At 42.1% G+C, this 27,036-nt stretch overlaps 1 protein-coding gene across 3 annotated transcripts in view; it reads right to left on the bottom strand.

Moving 5' to 3' along the window:
- The window catches only part of CWC27 (CWC27 spliceosome associated cyclophilin), a 112,769-nt gene that overhangs the window by 33,186 nt on the left and 52,547 nt on the right, over positions 1-27,036 (bottom strand). For all 3 annotated transcript variants that reach the window (XR_014224488.1, XM_082242055.1, XM_082242056.1), the window contains one exon: positions 8,345-8,448. Coding sequence is in view for 2 of the 3 variants with exons in the window: in XM_082242055.1 (XP_082098181.1) it covers positions 8,345-8,448 (104 nt within the window). In the remaining variant the exon portion in view is untranslated. The remainder of the gene's footprint in view (positions 1-8,344; positions 8,449-27,036) is intronic.

Below are 27,036 nucleotides of genomic sequence, written 5' to 3'. Positions count from 1 at the left end.
TATTCCATTTCTTATCATGGACAAGCTTCAAGTAGTCCACATTTATCTATAGCTGTTAATATGACCACTGCTCCCCTTTCTGAGAGGAAAAAAAGAAAGAAACAATTTCCTTTGCAGGAAATTCCAAAAGTTCTAAGGAGCAAGAAGCAGAAGGGGCAATTTATCATAATTACAAGATGGACTTATTTATCAAATTTTATCATAATGGTTAAAACTATCCCTGTATATTACAGTACAGGACTTTGGCTTTGTTGTTGCTTTTGTAACACAGGCAAACTAGCAGTCCAGTCCATTTGCTTCTAAAACAACTGAAATAATATCAGGGGATATAAATGACACAATGGGACGAGTCTCTGCTTTCCTTAACAGTTCCAGATAATATTTCTGTATAGCAAGAGTTAGTGATGCGTAGTGGCTAGAGCAGCCTTCCAGCTATTTTTGACTACAACTGTCCTCTTCCCTGATCACTGGTCATAGACAGGAATTGTAGTCTAAAACAATAGGGTAGGGAAAGCTGTCTGAGAATAGGACTGAGAAGACATGGCTCTGACTTCCCATTCACATACGAAAGCCATTGGGTGACCTTGAGCCAGTCACCATCTCTCAGCCTAATTTACCGTGTTGTAGTAATGATGAAAGGGGGGACCTGGAAGAACCATGTATGCCACTTTGAGTTCCTTCAAGGAAAGGCAGAAAAGACATGCAATAAAAATAAATAAAATATAAAGGGTTAGAGGAGGTAGAGTTTATTTAAGATCTTGTAGCCTAACAACTAGTCCTTTATAAAGGCTCCCAAGGTAGCTCAGAATAGGATTTAAAGATTCAGTATCAGAAGACTAATTAAATTAAAGCTTCTCAATTAAATAAAAGAAGAATATATTATAGTATATTATATTTTAAAATGGGGTTTCAGAGTTTTTAGGGGTTTTTTAATGTTTTATGTAGATTTTCAATTTCATTGTTCTGTATGGGACAATGACAATACAGTGGTGCCTCGCAAGACGAAAAGAATCCGTTCCGCGAGTCTCTTCGTCTTGCGGTTTTTTCGTCTTGCGAAGCAACCCTATTAGCGGCTTAGCGCTATTAGCAGCTTAGCGAGCTTAGCGGATCAGCTGATAAGCGGCTTGGGAAAAGGAGGGGAGGAAAAAACCCCCGCAGGAACTCGCAAGACATTTTCGTCTTGTAAAGCAAGCCCATAGGAAATTCGTTTTGCGAAGCACCTCCAAAACGGAAAACCCTTTCGTCTAGCGGGTTTTCCGTCTTGCGAGGCATTCATCTTGCGTGGCACCACTGTAAAGATATCGTATATCGTATAATAGAACAGTCCATCAACAATCAAAACAAACACCAGGAACAGATCTCACAATTCACCAAAAGACTGTCTAACCAAAAAGATCTAAGTAACTTACAAGGAGTGGTGGTGAGTGGCCGGTTCTCCTTAGGCAGAGGGAACTACCACTAAGATGGCCCTATCTAAACTCAGATGTTCTCCAAGGTCCTAGCCCAACACTCTAACCACTATGTCACACTGGTGTAATGGTTTATGTTCCTAGGGACCAAGAGGGGACCCAGGTTCTGTGCAACACACATGAGCTTGATGGGAAGATCTTTGTTGCTGAGATTAAGGTGGGTCAAGTATGACAACAAAGTAGTGGCATCAACATGAATGCTGGCACCAAATAAGGAATAATGATTCTGATCAGCCCCTCAGCATTTGGTTCTGTAGTAATCTGATGGGACAGTGTTGACAAATCTTGAAACATTGCCAGTCCCTTTATACAAGGAGTACGTGAAATTATTATTGCCCCCCAGGCTATTTTCTTTCTTTCAAAAGAGGAAGAGATGTAACATAATGCGCAAAACGGTTGCTGGAAAAACCACCACCACAGGTACTTTCAAGGTAAACCTCAGAGGTGTTGATTTCAGGTGACTGACATAAAACTCAAAATAAACCTTTAGAAGATGTAGAATAATATACAGTCATAAAGCACCAAAGGGCTGGAAAGAATGAGGCAGCTAATGGGGATGAGCTTGAAGATTTGGATTTCGCAAATTCTGGAGTGAAGGTGACCTGGTCCACACTTCCTAGACTAATGTGTGAATCAGTATACTTCTCCTTCAGATTTCACACTTCAATTCTGTAATACACTTCCCAGCTCAACCCCTCCCCTTAATACATATATTGAAATAGTTAAATATGAATTTTAATGTGCTATATCTGTGTGTGTATTATGATTGATATGGAAATGGAGCAGACTTCTGAATGAAGAAATGTGTAATACTATCATGAGGAATTGGTCTCTTTCCAAACTTGTGTCAATTTCCAACTGGCTGTGCTCACAGGTACTGCTGGGAGTCAAAGGTGCTGCTGTGAGTTCGAGTCTAACAACATTTGGAGGGCACCATATTGGTTACCTCTGCTCTAACTACTACACCACCCTTTCTTAATCTCTGCCTCCACCACTTGCAAATAAGCAGGAGCTGGAATTACACCCAGTCCATATATATATATATATATATATATATATATATATATATATATATGCTTTCGTAGATTTTCACGGGTACAGGAATGCAGGTTTTGGTGTCTTCGGGTGTCTTCCCGTGTAAGAGTCGGGGTGTCTGTGCGACGTTTCGACGAGGTCTCACTCGTCATCTTCAGGCTGGTGCTTTCGGCTTCTTGTTACTGGAACAGAGCAGAATCTGGTGTTTGAGTTCCTATAAATACTGTTGAGGGGTGTGGTGTATAGCCTCCAACGTTCTGGGCAGAGAGGAAGTTCCTAGATTAGTGTGCCTCTTCTTCTTTTGTTCCTTAATTACTTGAGGGATATCTTGAGTGATTTCATGAGTGATATTCTGAATACCACTGGGTGGGTCATTAAGTGTAGATTAGTTGCTAAAGCTTTTGTGTCTTGACCTCTTGAGCTTGTGAAGAGTTTTTCTGAGAAGATGGCTGTGCTGCATTTAGTTGTGCTCTGGCTTGGCTTCGTGTATAGGGGCGAGCTGTGGTTTTGTGCCTTGTGCCAGCCAGATCTGTGTAGGGATTGCAGGGGGGTGCAGCATCCGGAGGTGCCACTATAGTTTGGCTACTGGATGGAGTCTGTAATATCTCTCTTCACTCAAGTGCCCATTAATGAAGCCTTGACAGCCATTCAAAACAAATACAACCCCCCCAAATACATCCTGGACCTGACCAACCACTGCCTAACCAACACGTACTTCATCCACAATGGACAAAGATACAAACAGATAGAAGGAGCACCTATGGGATCACCCCTCTCACCGGTCATCGCAAATTTGTACATGGAACACTTTGAAACCAATGCTTTAGACAAGTCAGAACACAAACCCAAACTTTGGCTCAGATATGTTGACGACACCTTTGTAATTTGGCCACACGGGAAAGAAAAACTAGATAGCTTCCTCACACATCTCAACAGCCTACACCCCAAAATACAATTCACTATGGAAATAGAAGACAACAACCAACTCCCCTTTCTTGACGTCCTAATCTACAAAAAACCTGATGGCTCCCTAGGACACACTATCTACCGGAAAAAAACACACACCAACCGCTACTTACATGCACAATCACACCACCACCCTGCACAAATAAACTCCGTAGCCAAGACTCTCATCTCCAGAACCAAACGCCTGGCTGACAAAGACCACTTGACAACTGAGTTACAGAATCTCTCAAATGTGTTAATCGCCAATGGATACCAGAAAAACAGGGTTACGAAGCTAATCCAAAAAGAAACACCCCCCAAAAACCAAGACACAGAAGAAAACAATGGCATGGCCCTCCTTCCTTATATCAAGGGCACTACAGACAAAATCAGCAAAATCCTCCATAAACACAATATCAAAACAGCCTTCTGCACCAACCAAAAAATAGCCAATATCCTCAGAAACCCAAAAGACAAAATCCAGCTGGAAAACCAAGGGGTCTATGAAATACCCTGCAAAGTCTGCCCAGCCACGTACATTGGACAAACAAACAGACGAATAAATGCACGTATCGCAGAACACAAGAATGCCGTCAAAAAAGAAGAAAAAACTTCCTCTCTTTTCCAACACATGAAAGAAACAGGACACGAAATTAATTTTGCAGATTCCAAATTGCTCTTTAACATGGAACATCACCACAAGAGAATAATCATGGAAGCCATCGAGATAGAGAAACACCCTCACAACATGAACAAGCGTGACGACACGTCCCGCCTGCCAGACATCTGGAAATTAGCCCTCCCCACAAAAACCGACACCAGAACCAGAGGCACACAGAACGCCGTCACCAATCAACCACACCAGACCCAAACCCAGACCCTCTCCACAGACATATTACAGACTCCATCCAGTAGCCAAACTATAGTGGCACCTCCGGATGCTGCACCCCCCTGCAATCCCTACACAGATCTGGCTGGCACAAGGCACAAAACCACAGCTCGCCCCTATACACGAAGCCAAGCCAGAGCACAACTAAATGCAGCACAGCCATCTTCTCAGAAAAACTCTTCACAAGCTCAAGAGGTCAAGACACAAAAGCTTTAGCAACTAATCTACACTTAATGACCCACCCAGTGGTATTCAGAATATCACTCATGAAATCACTCAAGATATCCCTCAAGTAATTAAGGAACAAAAGAAGAAGAGGCACACTAATCTAGGAACTTCCTCTCTGCCCAGAACGTTGGAGGCTATACACCACACCCCTCAACAGTATTTATAGGAACTCAAACACCAGATTCTGCTCTGTTCCAGTAACAAGAAGCCGAAAGCACCAGCCTGAAGATGACGAGTGAGACCTCGTCGAAACGTCGCACAGACACCCCGACTCTTACACGGGAAGACACCCGAAGACACCAAAACCTGCATTCCTGTACCCGTGAAAATCTACGAAAGCATATATATATATATATATATATATATATATATATATATACACACAATCAATGTTACCTGACTGGCAGGAATGGATTTACTAATGTCAGGTCTTTTACTTACACACACACACACCTCTGAGGTAGTGGTAAAATAGGACAGAGAAGTAAGTTACTGCTCAAATGTATAAAGGCATATCATTTTGCTCAAGAATATTCTTAGCTTGTTCCCCTTGAAAGTACCTGAGTGCATATTACCCATAACAGATGTGATAGGACATCTTTTAAGGCTTAAGATTAACATTTTTTTCCATTTTCTAATAAAAATCATGTGTTTTAAAAACACCATGCTCCATTAGATACACAAATATGGATGCAGGCATCTCAATTTCTACATACACAGCTCTGTTATTGATTTCATCCAATCTTAAGATGGCTCTTAGAAACTTCTAAACGATTGAATGTGACCTCCAAGTTGCCTGGGGTGTATCTCAAATAACCACTGATTTTAATCCTCTCTTTATTTTCAAAGCTCAGGTTGCCTTTTCTAGTCTAAATGTTGTCAGTTCACAACTGAGGCATTGTTTTGATAATGCACCAGAAAGGAACTGACACCTTACCTTTCTGAAAGCAGATTAGAAAATTTGCCTAAACCTACATCTGTATGGGGCTCAGCTTTATTGGCTGCCGAGCTGAATAAAGCACAAAAAACTCAAAGACACAAGAGGGGGGATTTAGAAATATATTTTAGCCAAGAGGAAACAAGAAAAATAAGAGAACCAGCCCACCGAACGCTGGATAAGTGAGACGCAAAGGGAGTCTCAGGATAACTTATGGCAAGCCTTTACAGAAAAAAAGGTATGCCATCGCTACTGTTCTTTAATGGTAAAAAAGAGTGAGATGCGGAATGTCAGATTGTATCATTTTATATCTTCTTAGATATGCATGCATGAGGCTGAAAATATTTCATTTCGGGAGCCAAAAATATCTAAGATGGTGCCATCCACAAACTCTGGGGCTTTCCTCTTCTATCTTGCCCAGTCTTGTAGTTAGATAGGCCTCAACATGGCCCTGTGGTAGATGATCCCTTTCTATTACTTCACCTGACAGCTATCTCACACTGGGATCCCCAAGCCTTCTACTTTAGTTTCTGAGTTCAGTCTGCCCATGTCCATTCAATTTCACCTTCACTGGACTTGGTGATCACCAGAGTCTCCGCCTACATCTGAGGGAATCCTTTAGGAGTTCTCTCTTCTTTGACTCCCTATAGTACAGTGGGGGGGAGGTAACAGTGGCCCACCAGCTCCCATACTTTTATCTTATTTTGTTATAAAAATATTAATTACTGCTAATTCATAGAAATATATCAAAGCGGTTTACAGCAATAAAGCAAAAACTATACAATAAAACCGTAAAAAAGTTAAAAACAGACACCAATTAACCCTTATGGAAGGATGTGTTCTTAACTACCTGTATAGGCCCGGCGGAATAGAAATTTTCCCGAAGGCACTTGAAAGTTGGCATAGAAGGCACCTTTTGTATCTTAGCTGGTAGGATATTCCACAGGACTAGGCTGATGACACTAAGGACTCATATTCTTGCTGTTGTCAAATCAGCCTCACCAACTCGGGGAACGACTATGCAGAGGATCTCAGAGGGTGAACTGGGTTTAAGGGGACCCTGTGTCATGGTTCAGTTCACGGCGATCTAAATCTCGGCTGGGGACGTCGGGACCGGGGGCAAGATGGTGGGGTGGGAGCAGGAACAGGAGTCCAGAAGCTGGGAGTCAGAAAACAAAGAGTCCAAGGGTCAAAGAACCGGGAGTCAAGAAGCCAAGGGTCCGAGGATCAAGAAGCAAGGAATCACAAAGTCAGGGGTCCGAGGATCAAGGAGTCAAACGCAGCAAGACAGGGAACGTGTTGCTGTGGCAAAGAGCTGAAGGGAAAATGCTGACCTTATAACCCTTCCCGGCTCTTGCCACCAGGTGCTGTGAGTTACCAATCGGCCTCACCTGTGTGGCAAAGCCTTGCCTCTTCAGAACAAACTTAGGAAGGCCCCAGTCCTGCAGAGTCCTATTGGTCACAAGGCCTGGCTCCTGCACACACACCTGACACCCTGAACCTAAATCGCTGAAGGCTTTGTAAATACAATAAGCTTGAACCTGGTTCGGTAGTAGATGAGCAGTCAGTGTGGCTGTTTTATCAATGGTATAACACGTTCTTGACCAGAAACCTCCTTCAGCAGTCTGGCTACCTTATTCTGCACCCGCTACAGCTTCCAAACCAGACCCAAGGGCAGCCCCACATTGAGCGCATTACAGTAATCCAGCCTCAAGGCTACCAGCGCACCATCCTTGACTACTGGTCATACTGCCTAAGGCTGATGGAAACTGGAGTCCAACAACATGTGGAGGGCCATCCCTGCTATAGTTAATAGATAATAGATCAAAGAGTTGGAAGGGACCACAGGGGTCATCTAGTCCAACCCCCTGTGATGCAGGAATCTTTTGCTCCACATGGGGCTCGAACACACAACCCCCAGATAAAGAGTCTCATGCTCTGCCAACTGAGCTATGTTGGAAAATGTTTTGAAGTACTCCAATCTTTCTTCACCGCTTTCCCAACAACAACACATTAGGCAGGGTGTTAGCTCTGCTATGGCAAGAATATCCTCTTTCTCCTTAGACTAAGTATTACCAAAACAGCTGACAAAGGACGTTCTGGCCCAGAAAAGCTTATGACACAATATGTTTGTTCATCTTTAATGTGCCACAAGGCTCTTTGTTGTTTTTATTTCAGATGGCGTAACGTCAGCAATAACCCCACTGTTTAAATTAGGTTTATGAAGTCTGACTCTTGCACGCATTCTGTACCATACAGTCAGAGGTATTTTAATGCATTTTTAAACCCTGGGCTGTTTTGGCAGCGAGATTACAAAAGAAAGACTGAAAGAGGGATAACTTTTGTATTTTAGTGGCTTTTGCTGCTTCAGCAGCAGAAGATGCTGGCATGGAGCATAGGAATTAACACAGTGGGGTCAGATGACGTAAATTATAAGGAATAAATAAGGAATAAATAAGTTGTCATGGAAGTGCTACAGTTCAAGGAAAGACAGAATAGAGATGCAATAAAAATAAATAAAATATAAAGGAATAGAAGAGATCAGGACACAAGACTTTATTTAAGATCTTGTACCCTGACAACATTTTAATAAATACTTCTCTAAAAAGTATTGTTGGGAGAGACACTCTAAATTTAAATCAACAGACTAGCAAGGGAAGGTTAAATATGGGAGAATACCTGGCTGGGAATTCAGCACTGAGAGAAGTTGTATTTTTTGAACACAGGATGAATAAGGTATTTGGATATCTTGAGGATACTTGGCACCATGTCCTCCTGAGAAAGTTATTCCATTGCATTGGTATACAAGTGTAAACATGTGTTGCCTTTATTATCTCTTACCTTCAATTTTATTCTCCTCTAGTTTGGAGGCATTTTCTTCTTTCTTTTGCTTTGCTGCTAACAGTTCACGTTTCAGCTGGCGCACTTCCTTCCGTAGGTCCTCACTAGAGAGAACAATGTTGAGATAAATTCAATTTTCTTAGAAAGTAAAGCCACCCAGAAGAGACAAAGATAAGACCCAGTAAAACTGATAAAACATATGGAGTACAGCAATTCATTTCTGCCAGATTTGGCCTATCAAGTTCATTTTAACATTTTATATCCTGTTTAATTTCAAAACTCTTGATGCAGTTAACAAAAAACAAAGCAAACCTCAGAACAGGTTTGGGGTGAGTACAGGGGGAAGAGAACTTTCTGTAGTGTAGGGAAAATTCATGGTATTGATAAAATGTTAACCTTAGTACTACACTGAATACAACTATGTATTGGGCTGTACACCCATTAGTTCCCTCTTCTTCAGCAGAAATTCCCTTTTCCTTCCCTTGTTGACTCCTAACCATGGTCCAGTGTTACATCTGCACCAAATGCTAAGTAACGTTGATACTAATAAAGTTCCCCCTTTGTTACCAGACCTGCTGCAGCACCACTGTACACATGCAAATGAGCATGTATCTTACAGGTGGAGAATTGGCTACATTACTCCTGGGGTCTTTACTAGAGACAATTGTGAACACACAAATAGAATTGCTTGTGATTGCATGTGCTGGGATCAGTGCTAATTCATGCAACAGAGGCTTTCTCTGGGGACCACCATGATGCTCTTACAGCTCAGAGTAAAGCTGAATTATACATACAGACACTCTTAAGGGAATGTACAGATCCAGATGAACCAAGCTTTTTAGAAATACAGGCAACTTGCAACTTATGTGCTTTTATCTTGTTTATTTTCAACTGTACATACTTGATGCGTGGAAGGCAGAGAGCTTAAAAGCTCTTTTTGCACAGGGTTTTCCTGGTGCAGAAAGAGCTTTTAAGCTCTGTGCCTTGCTTAATGGGCTACTGGAGGCTCTTTTGACATCTTACGAGATCATGGGCGGTCCCATGAGATCTTGCAAGAGTTTCAGTGTACCAGATCCAGAAGGTAAATTGCTCACATGGGGGCGATTCCAAAGGGGTTGTTTTGACTATACACTATTTTGGCTTTTCATGCTATCCACCAAGGGGTAACCCTCTTTTACGAGTTACCTGTATCTAATGTTCCAATTGCGATATAGTCATACTTCGGGTTAGATGTGCTTCCGGGTTTCGCGTTTTCAAGTTATGCTCCACGGCGACCCGGAAGTAACGGAGCACGTTACTGCCGGGTTTCGCCACTCACGCAGACGTTCAAAATGACAGCATGCGCAGAAGCGGCAAAACGCGACCTGCGCACACACAGACACGTCCTACGTTTTACTCAGGATGCGAACGGGGCTCCGGAACAGATCCCATTCGCATCCAGAGGTACCACTGTAAACTGATTGGGTTAGCTATAAGATCAAGTGAAATGATACCATCAGTCTGTCCAGAGTAACCCTATTTGGTCCACTCTGTGCTTTGCCAACTGAGGACAGGATGTCCTTATTCTGTGGAGGATGGAGGCAAAGAGAGATCTACTTTAGGTAGGCCTCCTCTGTCGAAACATGCTCCCGGTGGTAAAGGAGCAGATTCCATGGAGAAAGTGGGAGGGAGAAACAGGGAGGAACAAGGGTCAGAGTGTTGGATTAGGGAGACAAGTCCCAATGTTCACTCAGCTTGTTGAGTGGACTTGGGTTCCCTATCTCTCAGCCTAACCAAAGGATAAAAGGGGAAGGGGGTCTGAATGAACTACTTGGAGCGAACCAGGATATGTGAATTAATGAAGATAATGATATTAATGATACTAAAAAAACTGAAACAGTGACTAATACATACAACACATGACAATGGATCTTCTCTGTTATTATGTAAACAGCACTTTGTGACAGAAAAGCAACCTGTTTCTCTTTGCAAAGCTTTGGCAACCTCTGGTTACTCTTTCCAGTAGACATGAAGGATTATGCAGGCAGAGTGGGAAAGCTTTCCTGTCAACCCCAAGTTATTTTGTGGGCTAGCATGGTGAGGTTTCAGTATTGCTGTCTACTCAGTACCTGTGCATTATATGGATAAAGCAATGACTTCATATTCCAGGATTATCAGTCTGGCACTTTTCATAAGTACCCCATTCACAGTTCACCACCACAGAGTTAAAGATCATCACTCAAGAGCAAGCAGCCAAGTCCAGAATAATGGATGAATTAAAGGGCATTGACAGAGCTGTGGGGTGAAGCTTACACTGCACATTCCTACATTACGTCCAACTGTAGCTGTTTTCTCCAACCTTTCATAACAGTAATTCAGCATCGTGTTAACCCACAGAAACTAGGATGACAAAATGAGATTTAAGCAAAGGATCCTTATTTCTTCTCTTTCATTTGCAAAGGAATGACTTCTTATTTCTTGTAATGGGCCAACTGGTCTATATTATTCCTATGTGACATTTGCAACATATTTTATTAATGGTAAAAAAAGACAAAGGAATAATTTCATGACACATAAAAATAAATCACTGAACAGTGGATTTAGAATTACAGGAATTAGAAGAATTACAGGAGAGCGATCTAAGGCTGAAACCCTATATATAAACACATAGGAATTACCATTCAATGGGTAGTTCCATTGAATTCAATGGGATTCACTCAGAACAATCACACAATTGCATGTACAGCCGTACCTTGGATTTCAAACAGAATCCATTCCGGAAGTCCGTTGGACTTCCAGAACGTTAGAAAACTAAATCACAGCTTCTGATTGGCTGCAGGAAGCCATTCGGAAGCTGCAGAAGCACTGTCAGACATTCGGCTTTCAAAAGAACATTCAAAAACCGGAACACTCACTTCTGGGTTTCCATCGTTCAGGAGCCAATTTGTTCAGGAGCCAAGGCGTTTGAGATTCAAGGTACGACTGTAATGCTTATTTCTTTGCCTGGGCATGAGAAAGCATTCAGAATCCATTTAAACGGACTTTAAACCATCATTCCATCTCTCAAGGAAATCACAAAAATTTTGTGTGACAAGGCACTGCCACATTTTCACCCAACTAAAAAACCCCAAGATTCTTTCGGGAAAGCTAAGATATAAAATCTATATAAGATATAAAACATTGATATAAAATCCATAGGTTACATATACTATTAGCAAAGACATTTGCTTTAATTGTATGTAACAGATATGAGCCAATACTTATCAGTAGCCAATGACCCACCCCAACCTGAGCTTATCCAATGTACGGCTAAGCAGAGTTGGGCAGAAAGTAGACACTGTCTAATTTTCAGTAGCCATGTTAACAGTTGTTGGGATTTATTAGGTAGACCTTAATCTGATCAAGTAATAATCAAGAGTGTGTACTTAAGGTAAGTTAGAACAGTTTAATTATACCTGGGGAAGCTGTTACTCTCCGATGTAGGACTACAACCCCCATCATCCCTGACTATTGGCCACACTGCCCGGGGCTGATGGGAGTTGGCAGTCACAAGAGCATCTGGAAGGCCACAAGTTCCCCATCCCTTAAGAGATTGATCCTTGGAACATACTTTAAACTGCATGTGCTCTTCCCTGTTAAAATGCATTGGTAGCCTCTGGCAATTCTACAAAAAGAAAACAAACTCGGCCAAACAAAACTCATTATTAACCCATCCCATGTTAAAGTTAGTTGCAGCTCTTTCAGATCTTTGGCTCCAAAGAAGTTGCTCTGTTCTCCTCTAGATACCAGTTCTTTTCTTTCAGCTCCTCTGCACTTTAGCTATATTTACCAAGACTGATAAACAATCCTTTATATGCCTGGAAGACGGCTGCGGTCTGCAAGAGAGCTTCTCTTGCAAGCCCCAACAATCTCAGAAGCCTGCTCCATAGTATCTTGTAGCAGGGCCTTTAGTGTGGCTGCCCCCATTCTATGGAATAGCAGTCCTGATGAGATATGACAGACACTTACTATCTTTCACTTTCTGGAAACAATGAAAGACCTTTCATTTTGCAGCTGGATAAGCGGAGCCAGTTTTGTTTTAAACATATTTACTTTTTGTGTTTTTAACTGTTTTTGTTTATATTGTGTAACATCTTAAGACAGCTGTAGAGAAGGTGATTAATAAACTGATGATGATCACAACAATTCAGCAATCACTGTCTCCTTCATTGGATGCATTAGGAGACAAACACTTTAAGTCCTCCTTTTTCCAGCATGGCTATTGTGTAGAAGTACCCCAATGTGTATTTGAATGTACATATTTCTCAGAGAATTCTTGCTTCTCTAAGGGGGCACTGCAGCTCAACGGCAGAACACATGCTTCACGTACAAAGGTTCAATCCTAGCATCTCCAGGTAGGGAGACTCTAGTCTTGAACCTTGGAAAGCTTCTGACTGTCAGTGTTGGCAATATTCAGCTAGGTGGCTCAGCAGTACGGCTTGTTTATAAGGCTGTTTCCTACGTCCCAGTTTATCAGGACCCCTCCCTCCTTCCCTTTTCTACTACGAAACACATGGCAAGGCCAAACCTGTTCGGTTTTCCTACCTCCCATGCAGAAACTGTTGCACCATGGCACTATGTAATCTGATTGTGTCAGGGATAAAATAGCTACTTATCTCTTAATACAGGAAACTGTTTAAACAAGTTGTGATTAGAAGAAACACTTTGCTTTGTCAAAACAAATGATGACATCAAGCCATTCTTTAAATCTTGTGTGGAAAAGAAACAATCTGGTGTAAATGAAAGTCTCATGGACAACTGGATGCCACCGACACAATTGGAAGTACGGCGGAAGCCATCTTGAAGGAAGCACAGAATTAAATGGCTTGGTGTCTCCACGTACCATTCAATGATCTGTTGATCTATGTGCAGGGACACAGAAAAGTATTAGGATTTGGAGACTGATATGGTTTCTCTCTTTATGGTCCTGGGAAAAGCCAGAATATGGAAATTATCTCAATCTTGGAAAGAGAGACTCAGACTGGCAGGGCCCTTCATTGTCCTCTGCTACTCTGCAATGAGTAAGTTAATGATTCTGAATGACACACAAAAAGAGCTTTAACAGGTCAGTGAACATAGGACTTCTATAAAGTCCAAGCATTGGGTCACCTAGCTTAGCATTGTCTACAGTGACTGGGAGTGGCTCTCCAGGGTTTCAGGCAGAGGTCTACTATGCCAACCCCACCTAAAGATGCCAGGAACTGAAAATGGGACCTTCTGCATGCAAGCTGATGCTCTATCGTGGAGCTATGGCCCTTCCCTATGTGCACGCAGAAAGTGACCACATTCTGGGATCAAGCCACTTCACCTCACACTGAATTATCACCCCTAGACAAATGGGATGGGCTTTTGCCATGTCTTCCAGTGGGGTCACATGCTATTCTGGGGCTGGTGTGGGGAGGAGAGCAAAGCCTGGGGCAACCAAAGTGCATGGATTAGAGCCTACAGAGTCAGAAGAAGAAGAAGAAGAAGAGGAGGAGGAGGAGGAGGAGGAGTTTGGATTTGATATCCTGCCTTTCGTTCCCTTTAACTCCTTAAAGCGGCTAACATTCTCCTTTTCCTTCCTCCCCCACAACAAACACTCTGTGAGGTGAGTGGGGCTGAGAGACTTCAAAGAAGTGTGACTAGCCCAAGGTCACCCAGCAGCTGCATGTGGAGGAGCGGAGGCGCGAACCCGGTTCCCCAGATTATGAGACTACCGCTCTTAACCACTACACCACACTGGCTTAAATTTGTCTTAAATTTAAGACAATCCTGCACCACAGGAGCACACGAGTCTTTCGGAACAACCAAAACATGACAGAGATATAGATGTCCTATACCTGCATGTGTAATATGTTAAATGTCCACTGTACTGTACTTAAAATAAGTTGGCAATAGGGCCATGCATTGGGGTTGGCCTCAGCAAGCAGAGGCAGGAAACCTCTCCATGACCCAACCCTCCCCACATTCATAATTTCCGTCTATATCACCTCTACCAGCTGCACACTGACAGAACGTCTTACTCAACAGGTCTCATCGCTGACTAGTTTAGATTCATTTGGCAGGCTAAGGAAGATGAGTTACTTACAACCTGGAGCAAGGCCAAGCCTTTGCTCTTTGTCAAGTACTTAATATTTATTTTTTACTTATCGTCAAGTGCTTTACAAATATTAACTAAGACTCATAGCAACCCTTGGAGGCAGGCATTCTTCCTACTGAAATTGGGAAACTGCTGCAAAGAAAAAATTAAATTACTTCTACAAATACTGACAACGAGACCGTAGATTTAAAGGTGTCATCTGTGTCCTGGAAATTTTATGGATCTTTGCCACAATATTAAGCTCAAGGAACAGCTATTTTGAAAATGCATCTGTCCAGTTTATGAAGCAGGAACTTCTGCCTCTAGATGTGGATTGCTTGCAGGCAGGGAGGATATATTGTTCTAGAGACTTGCATCTGCTTATTGAGAAAAGACAGAGCCCTCAATATGAGAAACATAAATTATCAGGATAAAAAATAAACTATTAACTGACCAACTTTTCCCACACTCCTTTTGAGAGAAATTTTATCTGAATTTGCACCAAACATTTCTCCCTTAAAATATAAATGAGAAACATATACCGTATTTTTTGCACCATAACTCTCACTTTTTTCCTCCTAGAAAGTAAGGGGAAATGTCTGTGCGTGTTATGGAGGGAATGCCTACGCGTGGCATGCCTACGGATTTTCCTCCTCTAAAAACTACGTGCGTGTTATGGTCGGGTGCGTGTTATAGAGCGAAAAATACGGTAATTTAAGCCCAAACTGAAAGGCTACCAAACGTTATTCTCTGCATTCAGGGCCGAGTAGCCATAGAAAGTCATTTCACCTTTCTGCATCTAAGTTTTCCCATTTATAAATAAGATGTTTTCTGTCTGGATTGGGCTCTCAATATGTAAAAACACTTTTAGTATTAATAGCTTAGGGTGGATCAGCCACTAGACACTGTAGCTTACATGCTGTCTTTTGCACTGAAGTCACTTCCACTTAGGATAAAAAGATTCCTTGTTAGGATCCTGAGCTCACGCACACACATTCAAAAGGAAGCTTCACCAGCTTAGTAGGAAATAACATATTAATAGCTCATGACAAATTGGACGTGCATTTGTGAGAGTCTTAACCAGTCTCATGAACATCAAGTTCTGGAGTGAAGCTGTTGAAAAGCATGGTTTTCAGCACTTACAACATGTAGAAAGTAATGAAATGCTACACTACAGGCACAGAAGCTCATCCGCTGTCACCTTAGTGACAGCTTATTATTATGTTTTTCTCTGCAGCTCTTTTATGTCCTAGAAATGCAACACCATTACTGTGGTGCTTTTATTAATGTAGCATCTGCAAAATAAAATATTGTGTTTTCAGAAAACATAAAATAGTAAAGTAAGGGCATGCCAGTATCTTCCAATTAACAGAGGTGAAGTGCTGTAAATAGTCTATATATGTGCCTAGTGATCTCTTATGCCGTATACCTCACAGTCCAAACCTGAGATCATCATACATTTAATTCAGTTTAGGCAATAAACTTTCTCATTTAAATTTTTTAGTCACAGTGAACATAGGAAGCTGCCTTAGGCCAGCTCCAACGAATTCTCCGTCTAGTTCAGTATTGTGGAGATGCCTGGGACTTCCTGCATGCAAAGTGTGCACTCTGCCACGAAACTATGGCTCCTTCTGCCCAAATGCTCTACATATTTACTTCACTATTTATCACAAAGTTTGGTTAGTCATTTTCAGATGTACTCTGGGCATACAGAAGCTTAATACACACGGAAAGTTATAGGAATATGGGATCTCCAGATTCCTGCCAACAATACACTGAGAAAACTATTAAATGAGGTTTTTCGATAACACTGTGTTTTTCTCTAATGATACCTCCCCCCCCCCATTTTTTAGGGCCACATTACACTTGCAATACAGCTAGTTTCTTCCTTTACAAGATTTCTCCAGTGAACTGGGCTGTACACAGACAGGCATTTCCGTAAGTGGCTCACACAGACGTTCCCCCCATGCAATCCCACACACGGAAGGGATTAAATGAAGACACTGGTGCAGTTAGGTAATTTTAGACTCTTGACTTAATGGTCTTAAAAGGCCCACCCCTTTAGATTGTAATGTGCATTACTTCACATTCTTCTGCATTTGGTAAGCTAGCCTTGCTGTGATTAGCGAGCTTTGCTGCTAATTCTGCTGAATTAGTCCTACCCTGGCAGCAACCCTGCATAGAGGAAAAAGTAGCCAGTTCTTAGAACTAGAACTGATATCTATGGTTGCCAGCAGAAAGGCCTACTTTAGAGACAAGAGAAGGCATGAAGGCTGTTTCACACCTGCTTGAAGCATCTCTGATGCTCCTAATGTCCAGCTACAAAAATGTGCAAAATCTAACCATGCACAGACTAAAGAAGCTGCAGAGATGCAGCGAAGAAAAGAAGAGCAGAATCACCCCTTATAATCTAACTAGAATCACTCTGGCCAGGCTTGGCAAGCGTAGGCAATCAGCCAGCTGTCTGAGCTTGCAAAGCGCTGCGCCTTTGCCGACACAGTTCAAGTTCAAGCCACGCAGGCAAAAATGGATCATCCAATATAATTATGACCTCAGGTGATTGACGGGAGAGTTACCCCACCCACCTGTCATACTTGGCCTGCGGGGGATGGGGGAAAATAAAAATATGGGCCACTGGCCAGATCCACTTCCCTACTTGTGATGCAGTGGGTGCTGTTTTATAATGAATTGTAGTTTTATGGTACTTCTTGATTATTTGTTTGTGTGTACAGTGGTACACATGCTTCACGTTACATACGCTTCAGGTTACAGACTCCGCTAACCCAGAAATAGTACCTCGGGTTAAGAACTTTGCTTCAGGATGAGAACAGAAATTGTGCTCCGGCGGCGCAGCGGCAGGCCCCATTAGTTAAAGTGGTGCTTCAGGTTAAGAACAGTTTCAGGTTAAGAACGGACCTCCGGAACGAATTAAGTACTTAACCCGAGGTACCACTGTACTGTCTTGTGTATAACAGGTGGTTTACACATATTTAAATAAGTAAAGCTCAGCTTTAATTTGACAGGATGTTTTTGAACCTAGATTAAGACGTTAGCGTTAGCCACAGGTTAAGGGTAGGGAGAGGCAACCTGCCCCAAGGAGGAACCAAGGACGGGGAGGGAACAGGTCAGCTTATGTAGATGGTTTCCAATTTATAAATATTTTGTTCCCCTTTTTTGCTGTTATCTACCCTTTGTGAAAGGCAGGATAGAAGTGTTTCAAACAAACGAACACACAAGCATGCTGCATTAATAATAGCAGTTCAAAACCAAATTGCCTGGGTGAAATAGAAAAATGTTACTATACTACTATTAGCTTCTAAAAAGCTGGACCATACAGAAAAGGCTGGCTCAACATCTTGAAAACAAAATCTCTGAAAATAAGGCCATAAATGGCTTATTCATAAAAGTCTTAAGAGTGAAGTATAAATGGAAGTAGGTGGCACAAGCAAAATGGAAACCTAGCCCTTTGAGTGATGGCAACATACATCATAACCACAAGAGTATCCTTCCTGTCTGTTTCCACCCTCTGCAACAGTTTTGCAATGCAGTATGCTGTGCTTCTGAAAGCAAAGTTATTTCTACCCTGACAACTCAAACCTTTCCCCCTCAGAGCTCTCAACAAATATAACTCAACAAGGGAGCTTATGCATCTTTGTAAACTCATGAATGAAAGACCTCCATTCATTGTGGAGCAGCAGCAGCAGCAGCAGCAGCAGCAGCAGCAGCAGCAGCAGCAGCAAATAAAAACTACTGATTAGGATGTAAATAACAGAATGAGAAGTAGTAATAATGGCTGCATGAATTCCTTGGTACTCAAGGTGCCCAATTACTAGGTTCCGAGGATGTGGAAGCAAAATTTATCTGTAGTACAGAAACTTCTTGATCTCAGGATAGAATTCTTAGAATAGGGATCAGCAAACATTGGCCAAGTCAGACACCCAAAGGAGCACCATCTGGTCCCACAGTTGCCAGTGAAAATAGATACATTCAACAAATTGTTTGAAAAATTATATCCTTGGGCACAGACAGAGAATGACAGTTCAAATCTCCAATATGTATGGTGAATAACAGTTATGATTGCCATATGTACTTCAAACTCATGGTCTTCTTCAGTGATACAGATGTTAAAAATAGTAAATTAGTTACTCCAGAGTTTGATTAGGCAATTCAGACTTGCAGTGATTAAGTCATGGTGTTCATATACAAATATATTACATTTCTGTTGCTTGTTCAGAGTGCCCCAGCTTTTCTCAGGATGTATCCCATGGAGGGTGGAGGAGAAAACTGATGTGAGCACATCTTGATATGCACATGTACCAACAACTCATCAGCAACACTACAAAAGACTTGCCGCTCGCTTACACAAGTGGTTGGCATGAGAGCTTGTAGTTTGGATGTCACAGGAAACTATGGTTAGCTTAAAATTGAATGTGGATACTTCAAATTACCTTCTATGGGTTCAGTGTGCCTGGGGAAGAGGGCACACTCCTGCAAATGATGTTACATCTACACTGGCTCACATTATCAATAATCAATACGGTATTACGCAGTAAACAACACTGCATCATTACAAAACTGAATAATATAATATACAGAATAATGTTAAAATTACAAACTACAAACATTATAAACTAGAAAAGAAGAGCAGTTTATTCCCCACATTCAAAACATATTTTGGTGAATAAAATATACATCTTTCAAACATGAACTCTTAAGTAACAACTTTATAACAATAAGAACTCTGGTTTTTCATATATCTTTACTCAGTGTTACCACCCCCACAACACAGACAATGGTGCAAGGGGAAAACAGAAAGATAATGCCAGAAATGATATTCAACTGGGAGTTCACAGCTTAACCTCCTCACCGCACTATACTAGGTCTTGTAGGTAAGGAACTGGTTCACCAGAGAGTGGGACACTATGGGTAAAACCCGATTATTGTGCCAACAGATGTAACAGGACTTCCCTTCCCCGCTCTTCCCTATCCCTTTTAGCTACATGTGCCCCCCAATTTGCTTCAGGGGGTCCCCTAACTCTCCAGAGTTTTGGACTCACTTGCACCTCATCACTGTGTAGCCAGTAAGAGGTGTTCATTTAAAAAATGTCTGTTTTAAACTAGCCACAGTTTTCTGAACCATGACAAACTGCAGTTAACCTAGAGTTAGTTAAAACAATCCAACAAGTCATAAAAGCCGCCTTTTAATCACTTTGGAGACTTGTTTCAGCTCACTATAATGTATATTAACCACTATTTAGGGTAGGGGCACAATGCTAAACTGTGGTTAACTGAAATCAAAAACAGAAGCTTCCACTTTAATTTTTGAGGCTGCACCAGAGGCAGAGGGGAGCACATGAGTTCACGACTTGTGCACTCACCAACAAACCATTGTTTATTGTTGCATCTAAACTCAGCCAATGTGAACGGGCAAAGTTTCACCACAACTTTAGGATTTCATGGGGTGCTTTTCTTCTGAAACTCATTGTGCATGCTGGTTCTCAATCACTGTTTTGAAACCAAACACTAGTTGTACAGTAAAGGTAAAGATAAAGGGACCCCTGACCATTAGGTCCAGTCGTGACCGACTCTGGGGTTGCGGCACTCATCTCGCTTTATTGGCTGAGGGAGCCGGCGTACAGCATGACTAAGCCACTTCTGGCAAACCAGAGCAGCGCACGGAAATGCCATTTACCTTCCTGCCGGATCGGTACCTATTTATCTACTTGCACTTTGACGTGCTTTCGAACTGCTAGGTTGGCAGGAGCAGGGACTGAACAACGGGAGCTCACAGCAGGGATTTGAACCTCCGACCTTCTGATCGGCAAGTCCTAGGCTCTGTGGTTTAACCCACAGCACCACCCGAGTTGTACAGTAAGCATGGCTAAACCCCAGTCCACTTGTCTTTAAAGGGTGTGTTCCTACCAAGCAACTTGAGTCTGTGCTTATTTTAGTACCTCCTGAATGTAGGAGACAGTAGCCACCTGGTACTTAAATCTTGACAAACACAGATCTTCCTTTTCTGGGATCACTCCTCCTTTGACAGTTATCCATCCTTTCTTTAATTACTTTAATTACTGTTAGTGCCTAGTCATTTGAAGCAGGATCCTCACCCCTCCCTCGAGTGGTCTTCCCTTTTTTTTCCTTTGGAGGGCAGCTCCACACCCACACAGCAACATTGCAAGCTGCTTTTCAAAATTTCTCAGGATTTCAAAAATGGCTTGCTGCAAGCCGTCGCTGGAAGCTGCTGTTCGGCAAGAGGTAAGCACAAGGCCTTGCTAGATGCACAGTTAGCTCTCCAGACTGCGGCCCAAATAAATGAGCACACCGAAAAACAACAAACTACATTAACTCAATTAACAGCAGACTATAAGCCTATGCAACAAATAACGTCTCCTTGGAACATGGATAGAACACTTGCTATTAGCTTTTGCCTGCTGTTTTCCCAACATCTGACAAGAATTTGCAACAGATGGAAGTGATTCCACACTGAACAGCACACCCTTCATGTTCGCCAGTCTGCTGACTTAATCACAAACATACTGGATCTGCTGAAACAATAGCCTTGGAAAGGGTATAGGCTCAGCCTTTTCGTGGCCCTGAAATACTGGAAAAGACACTGCATCCTCACTACCAGCATGAACATCTTGGTTTAATGTCAAGCCACATTACAGTCTCGTTCCAGATATTCTGCACGCCGAGGGACAAAAAGGGGGCAAGACACCCGTCTCTCCCCTGCTTTATCCAGCTCAAAGTCCTACTGTGGAAGTTTCTTTTGTATAACTCCTATGTTTTACAGTATTAGTCAGCTGCCTTTTTCAGACTTAGCTGTGGTTTTTAGCTGATCCGATTGTTTAAATGGGTTCTGTATTTATTGTTGTATGTTTATGTAATTACATTTTTGTACTTTAGATCCCACAACTGGGATCTACTGGGAAGAAGGGCAGGCTGTATGGAATAGCAGTAGCAGTAGTAATAATACCAATACTATCATCATCAGAGATTTTACAAAAAAAAGAAAAAAGTACAGTAGTAAGAGAAGCCTATGAAGCACAAGATAAGATAAATTGCTTTTAATATTGTGTTTTAAATGCTGTAATCCGCCCCGGAGAATCTCAGAGTGAAGGATGGGTAACAAAGAAACAATTATAATAATCACAATAAAGTACAAGTTCAGCAGACACAATTATTGAAAATCCACCGCAGCAGTTATACCATCTATACAACTTCATACACCCATGCATCACACACACTGAAGGCAACAGGAATGTGGTGTTTTCACTACGAAGTTCAAATTCCAGCTCGACAACAAAGTTCACCAGATGGCCTTGGGCTAGTCACTATTTCTCAGACTAATATATCTCACCAAGCTGTTGGGAGGATCAAATGAGATGACCAAACTCTCAGAGGAAAAGGCAAGATAAAATTCTGCTTTTAAAAAATGAATCAGCCCCCAGACTTCTGATCTGACACTTTAAAATATAATTTGTCTCAACAGTCATACAATGAAACCTTTAAGCCACCTCCCATTAAACTTAATGGAAAAAAACTAATTAGAACTATTCTACATCTGTTGACATTAGGTAGTCACTCGAGTATGTTTAGCCCATGTGGTGCTTATCTCAACTTATTCTTTAAACCGGCAGGACATGGTTTGTTCACACATAAAAGAGCAAGACTTGCCATACATTTTCAAACCTGTGGTCATTTAGAGGAAGCGCCTAAATAAAGTGCCAATGCTATGCTTAAATATTTTCTTTCGGTTGCAATACACGTATATCACCACTGACTTTTGTTACACTGAGGACAAAACAACCAGAGGCCTACCTAGGTGCCGGCGAAACTGGCCCATGCCAGGAGCGTATGTCCAGGGGGAGGAGTGGCAAAAACTACCTATCAGGCTATGGAGTGCATGGTGTACAGTGAGGGGGGGGGAAGTATTTGATCCCCTGGGCTTGGGCTTGATCATGGTGGCTACTTTGGAATCTGCTGGATTGATTGCTTCTGTCGACAGGTGTCTTTTGTACAGGTACTGTAACAAGCTGGGATTACAGGTAAGACCTCTCCCTTACAGCAGGTGCTTCTAATCTCAGCTCGTTACATACAGTGAAGATACCAGGTAGCCTGACATCTGGCTGGTTGAGAGGGGATCAAATACTGATTTCACTCATTATAATGCACATCAATCTCTGACTTTTGTCTTCTGGGTTTCTGGGGGTTTTCCTGTTGTTATTCTGTCTCTCACAGCTACAATAAACCTACCATTAAAATTATGGACTGGTCATTTCTTTGTCAGAGGGCAAACGGGCAAATTTAGCAGGGGATCAAATACTCCCCCCCCTCACAGTATATGTGTACAACGACATGCCACTGCAGTTGTGGTCTAGATCAAAAGTGGGAGAAGCTTCCCATTATTCTTCCACCATGGCACAAAGGTGTGCAGTAAAGTGTTGCTGTTTTCCTGGGGAGAGTGCCAATACAGCTTCTTGCCGGGGACACTGATAAAACTTCTTGCCAGTGGCACAAGGGATCTTAGGTACACCTCTGCATACAACAAAGCCAAAAGCAACACAGATTACATCACCAAATATGTCACTACCAAAAAATTTCATCAGATCCATTCCCTAGTTAGACCATTTCCTAACCTATTATAACAACTACAACACTCTTACCTTTATCTGTTAAACACTCCATTACTACCTGGAAAAAAGACTGCCATTTATGTCTGCCTTGTTTTTCAGTGTGTTTTTGTACTACATCAAGGGCTCAGCTACGTTAGTAAAGAAAAAACGATTTGAATGCAACACCAGAATGCACCAGAGAGAAGAAAATCTTAAAACACAGTTTTCCATAGGTATTTTTTTCCTTTTGTTTTAACGATCTAATTTCTGACTTATTTATAGTGGTCTTCCCCTGTGTTTAGATCCACCCCAATACTGTTAACTGTGGCTCAGAACCTTGTGACCCTACCCCCAAATCCACCTTTTCTCCAGAAAACAACTCATATATTTTTATGGTATTAACTTTCTTCCTGGCATTGTCTGCCCCTTGACTGGGTTTCAGCTTCCTTCCCCTAAAGCAGGTGGATCACAGCACTCCCTACAAACATGCATTGGGGGAAGCACAAACGCAGCACCCCGACTTAACTCTCACGTGTCCTTTTCTCACCCATTGCTAACGCTACAGAGACTACATGGCACAAGGAGGAGCAACTGAAACCCTTGGCACTGTGGCAAAAAGGCAAGGTTCCAAGGCATTAGACCTGGGTAAGGAGGGCCGGTGAGTATCAGTTTCAGTTTGACACCCACTGGCGCAGTTTAAGCGCCAGGAAGAAAACTGCTGGTTTGTGATGCTCATTACAAAGATTCAATATGGCAAGTGCATTTGCAGACACTTGTAAACACATGAACACATTTAAGATGAAAGTGTGAAAGTCACAAATTAATTGGCTGAAGGGTAGTTTTTATTAAAAGGAAACAAAAAACAAAAACCCCTCAGTATCACAAGGACACACATTCTGCCAGGTCACTGAGAAGGCAGATGCCACTAAAGCTGTTCTTCATATTTATATGCCATAGCACCTCAGCTTACGTTCGGGTAACATAAACTTCGGGTTGTGAAAATGGCAAACCTGGAAGTGTTTCGCAGCACACGCATGCACAGAAGCGCTCTACTGTGCCACACGCATGTGCAGAAGCGGTACCTCCGGTTGCGGAAACCTCGGGATCCGACTGGAGCTCTGGAACGGATCACGTCCACAACTGGAGGTACCACTGTATTTATGTATATGCATTATTTATTTACGGCCAATTCCCCATTTGCGTGTCACTTGCATTCTGAGGTACCATGCACGTTGGCAGAGTGTGTAAGGCAAACCTGCTCACTTTCGGTGTTGAAAACGCCGTGCATGTCGGCGGTTGCATGGGTGCCAAATGCAAACAAATGGGGAGTTGCCTGTGCTCCCGCATAAAAAAAATATTCTCTGGGCAGTTTACAGTTAAAAAATTAAAACCGTAAAGCACAGAAATAAAATATAAACAGCAGAAGAATAAAATCCAAGAAAAGCCACTGCATTTTTATTTTTTAAAAAAGCTGAGAATGAGATTCAGCCTACTAGTCCTGCTTGTGGCTGCCCACACAAAACTCTCACTAGTGCAACAGGGAATCCCCCCCCCTGCCCACGCCCCCCAAAATTGGTTCTGAGGGTTGGGAGAACCCAAGCACAGTGCAAAGCAAAAGGAGAGGAGAGACTCGAGGTGCTCTCAAGGTCTTGGCAGGTGTACGTGGGAAGGGACCATCTTTCAGGTAACCTGGTCCCAAGCCACTCAGGGCTTTGTAGGCCGAAACCAACAATTTGATTTGGGGAAAGGAATGAACTGGAAGCCAACGCAGACAACAAAGCATTGACATAATATGATCATATTTCCAGTCCCAGTTAACCATCTTGCTGCCCCATTTTGGAGCAGCTTAAGCAGCATTCTACCTGCCTGATTTACAAAGGAACATAACCCTATAGCAAGAACCGCCTATCATCATTTATATATTGATCTATTAGTATTACCGTTAGTAATATCATTGTGACAGTACAAGTGCTGAGTTAGCAGATATTTTGAGAGAGTAAGAAAAGCTTCACACTTCAGTTCTCAAGAACTATTAAGACGCTTTTTAAAAAAGAGGGTAAAAAAGAGGGGCATTAAGATAAATAAAGCAAATATACTTTCCTTAAAAGGGCTCACAGAAGTTTGGTATTCAACACCTTCATTTCGTTCTATGGTAAATTTCTATGAAACCTTAGATTCTAATGAAATGGGGGGGGGGAGCTGCGGAAAACCACGAAACGCCTCCAAATACTTGCAATGTTTTTGTATTACGAGACTGTTATTATTTCTTACTCCAGGAACCCTGAGCCACATTATCTTCGTGTATTTAATCAAAAGGTATAAGTGGCTCACTTTACAGGAAAGGAGGATGCCAAAAAACTGTACAAAGCGACAAGAAAATAGGAGGGGGGAGAGAACTTACCTTATCTAATTTTGTTAATTTAACATGGCTTAATCACTGCTTCTCACTTTCTAAATACATTACAACAATATTTTTATATATAGACTGACAAACCTATTTTCACTGTTTTTGTTATTGCCTGGTCATATGCTACAGGTAAGTGGCCAAGTCTCAGCCACATGCCCGGAACATTTGAAGCATCTTGCCACAAAACAATCCAGTCTTTGTTGAATGCAGCAGCCTGCTAGCAGAATTCTTTAAAATGAAATCATTGTGTCAGTTTATTGAACTTGCAGAATTGCATTGAACTTCTACAAAGTTAATTTCATTTCAGGACAGACTAAATAAGAGTTATGTAAAATGGGTTTCATTTCAGATCATGACTGAGCTGTAGGATGTTGGTCAGCCACAAAAAGCCAGACAGGAGCTTTGTATCCCCAGAGGTGTTGTAAATCACGTAGCTAACCCTTTTCTGTGGTTTTGTTTTCTTCTCTGAGTGTTGCTGCACAGAACTCATCAGCACATCTTAAGAGCGCAGCCCAAAATCTAAAGGGTCTTTAAACAGCCTGATTATTGGTGCCTTTGAGATTTTTGTGCCAGTGATACAAGTAGTAAACAGACTCCTACAGGTCTCGTACCATCCCATGTTCTTCTGCAGCAAGAGTGACTAACCTGGTGCCTCCAGAAGCTGCTGGACTACAATTCCCATCTTCCCTGACCAATTCACTGGTAGGCCACATCTGGTTTGCCCTTATGGACACACCTATTTAGCATCACTCATTTATGGCGGCATCACTTTTACAAAGAACAAGATATAAACTAATATTATACAGTCGACTTGCAACTGGAGTGGGGGCTACATTTTAGGCATGGCCCGCATACGTAAAAACACATATAGTTCAACAACCAACTTGGAGCTGACCAGACACAAGCAATCTTACCTTCTAGAGCCAGCCTCCCAAATGGGTCTAACCCCCTAAGCAAGGCAGGGAGCTTTTAAACTCCCCACCTTGCTAACTGTGCTCTGGAAGGCTCTCGCAAGATTTCACAGTGCTGAGTTCCTGTGAGATTTCGCGAGAGCCTTCCAGTCTTGGTAAGCAAGATGAGGTCTGAAATACAGCCATGCTATTCTCAGCAATATTCAGAGAACAAAATCTATAATTTTAGCCAAAATTAGCTTATTAGGGTGATTCCATTCCACAACTAAAATACCCTACTTGCTGGTATTCCTGCCCTGACTGTAGCAAGCCAGTTAAAGAAAACTGAAAGCCAGTTCTGAAATAAGCAATCAATACTCCTAGCGAAAAAGTTTGATAAAGAGCTTTGCACATTGGTCAAGTCAATGGAGAAAGAAAGATCCCTCCACTGGTTGCATACAGCTGTGCCAACTTTGATGTTATCTGGGATCTACAAACCCCGGATTCGTTAGAAAATTTCCACAGAAGGGAAGATTTCTATCATGGCTACTTGCCCTGGGCAATTTGCTCAGCACTTGGCAGAGCACACTAAGCATTCTGTTCTTTTTCTACTGACTGAGAGGAAGGATGACCAAGAACACAGGAGATGAAGTTTTAAGAGGGGGTGTTAATTCGCCTCTGTTTTTTATTTCAGTCCA

This window comes from Podarcis vaucheri (genome assembly GCF_965113315.1).
Source record: "Podarcis vaucheri genome assembly, chromosome: 11".
Classification (NCBI taxonomy): Eukaryota; Metazoa; Chordata; class Lepidosauria; order Squamata; family Lacertidae; genus Podarcis; species Podarcis vaucheri.
Note: the sequence above shows the minus strand (reverse complement) of the source record. Positions and strands in the feature narration are given on the sequence as shown.